At 51.5% G+C, this 2,477-nt stretch overlaps 1 protein-coding gene across 1 annotated transcript; it reads right to left on the bottom strand.

The window, feature by feature from the left end:
• Positions 1-1,823: 1,823 nt before the first annotated feature.
• PIRT (phosphoinositide interacting regulator of transient receptor potential channels) lies at positions 1,824-2,240 on the bottom strand. Its single transcript, XM_054222045.1, has one exon. It carries the CDS (start codon positions 2,220-2,222, stop codon positions 1,824-1,826), a length of 399 nt encoding a protein of 132 aa, XP_054078020.1. The 5' UTR covers positions 2,223-2,240.
• Between the last annotated feature and the right edge of the window lie 237 nt (positions 2,241-2,477).

Below are 2,477 nucleotides of genomic sequence, written 5' to 3'. Positions count from 1 at the left end.
GCAGAGCTTCCAGCGTGTCTGGCAAATTAGAGGGATTGAAGGGAATGTGGCTCCAGGATGTTGCAGAGGCTGAAAGTGCAAACTGATTTGAAAAAGCGGGTAAAACAGGAGGAGTTGGGCATGTTGGCTGTATCAGTGATGGTTAAACAGTGGTCTGGGGCAACCTCTGGCTTGGCTCTGAGCTGCTGTGAGCTGGGAGGTGTGCGTAAACCAGGAGAAGGGCTGTTGTCTGCATGCCCCATTCCTTGTGCTTTTCTCTAGCTTTCCTTGGGAGCTGTTGGTAGACGTGGGATACTGGGTTAGAGAAACCTGGGAGCTTATACAAACTTCCTCTCATCAGTGGCTGATGGAGGTTATCACACTCTGTCTGTTTGAAACCGAAGAGTGAACACATGGCAGATTCTCTCAGTGCTCGCCCACCAGCCTCCCTTCCTTCCTCCCACGGCATCTGGAAGAGCAACGGGGCTGCCTTGGCTTCCCCACAGAGGTGCAGACTACAAAGAGGAGCTTGGTGGGGTCTCTTCTTCTGTGTTCCTCTTCTGCTTCTGATTAGCACTGACCACATCCTCACCCCGCAGCAGGTGCCGTGGCCTTTGAGCCGGTGCTTGCCCTGCTGGGGAGTCCCACGGTGCCGAGGAAGGGCTGACGTGGGATCCAGTCTGGACCAGCACTTGTGAAAAGTCAGACTCTCATCAGTGCCTGAACCCAAAATTAGAAGCTGGACATTATGGCCCTATTTATATCAACCCAGATCTTGCTGTCCAGACTGAGACCAGTTCTTCAGACTAAGAATTTGTATTTGGAATTTGTCTTTTAAAGTAAATCAGGGCTGCTGAAAATATAAAATTAAAGGAAAAACCATGCAGAAAGGATCCGTTTCTTCCTTGGTGAATTGCCTGAGGGCACACATTTATTAAAGGCAGAAATACAGAGCGGTGAAGATAACGAACCAGTCTCACATTCTGGTCGCGTGAATAGGCTGATGGTTCGGGTTTGTGGGTGTCTCCGGCAGACATCAGTGCAAATGCAGAGATGCTGCAAAACAGCTTTGCCTCTGCAGGCCTGGAGGAACAGTGTTTCTTAAACACCTGCTGCCAGGGGGAGGAAAAAAATTGCTGCTTGTGATGCTGCTCCTGGCCTTGACCCTTTGGCGCAATAAATAAAGCTTGTGACTGCTCCACCCTGAGCAAGGAGTGAGCTCCAGCAATGCCTCAGCCAGCCACGGTGACAGCAATGTCCTGACCATGGGCATCACATTTCGTCCTCCTGAGCTTTGGTGAAAGGCATTGCCTGTTCTGGTGGCCTCCTCTGATACAAAGTGGTCTGGAACTACATTGTCCTGCTTTTCTTCTCTGCTGACTCTGCTGAACCATCTCTGGCCTCCCAGTTTCTACATCGGAGCTGCAGGTTGCAGTCAGCAATGCTCACACCTGGCTTTACTCACACTCTGTAGTCAGCGGGCTCCTCTCTGCCCATGTATCTTGCAGAAGCTACTGGTGGAGCCAGGCTACTTAGGAGCTTTGCTTTTCCCAAAGTGTGACGTTGGGTAGCTCCTTGGACACAAGGGTGATGCAGAGAGCTTGGACCTGCCTTGCTGGGCTCAGCTGCAAAATCCCGCTCTCTTTTTTTTTCTGGGATTGCTTGGATGAATTACAAAGTTCCTTTTCACATTGGAGATTGGTGCGGTGTGTTTTAGCTGTAGGGAAGAGACTTACTGGGATGAAATCCTCTAGGAGAGTACAAGAACATGTTTCTTTTTATGGCTAACCAACACAGGTGGGTAGAGGGGAGGGGAGCCTTCCCGGGAGGGCGCTGGGCTGCCCTCAGCGGTTAAAGAAGAAGGACTTGAGGCTCTGCAGAAACTGTGACTTCTGTCTCTGCTTCTGCTTCTTCCGGATGATGGGGATCCAGACAAGGCCACAAACGAGGAGCATCAGTCCCAAGGACAGGAAAGCTGGGCCACACATTTTATAAACTTTTTTGTTCTCGCTTTGGATGCAAGACAGGCTGGTGATGACTATCCCAAAGAGGAAGACGGCTGCTCCGACAGACACAACAATGACAGGCTTGTGGTATATGTCCCACTTGCTCCTGGATGCGCTGGTCCAGACGGACTCGCTCCGGGAGCTGATGCAGAGGGTGCTGGCCGTGTTACTGGTCATCAGCTCCTTGGACTGAGGAGACTTCTCACTCCCATCAGGGCTCTTGGGGGGAATTTCCATGGTGACGGGATCTGCAGAGGAGACCTGAGATGGACAAAAGAGAAAGAGCAGAGCAGGGCTAGTGATGGAGGATGGATTGGCTGCTTTCCATTTGGTCATTAATCAGTGCCATGTCAAATGAAGGTGGGTGACTGCAGGGAGAAGGGCATCGCGCCTATGAGAGCAAAGAAATGTAGGAACAAGCAACAGGGTCCTGCAGGTAGGACTGAGGGAGCCACCAATGGACACTGGGACTCCCGCAGTCCCTGTGCCTGT

This window comes from Rissa tridactyla, chromosome 15 (assembly GCF_028500815.1).
Source record: "Rissa tridactyla isolate bRisTri1 chromosome 15, bRisTri1.patW.cur.20221130, whole genome shotgun sequence".
In the NCBI taxonomy this organism is placed as follows: domain Eukaryota; kingdom Metazoa; phylum Chordata; class Aves; order Charadriiformes; family Laridae; genus Rissa; species Rissa tridactyla.
Note: the sequence above shows the minus strand (reverse complement) of the source record. Positions and strands in the feature narration are given on the sequence as shown.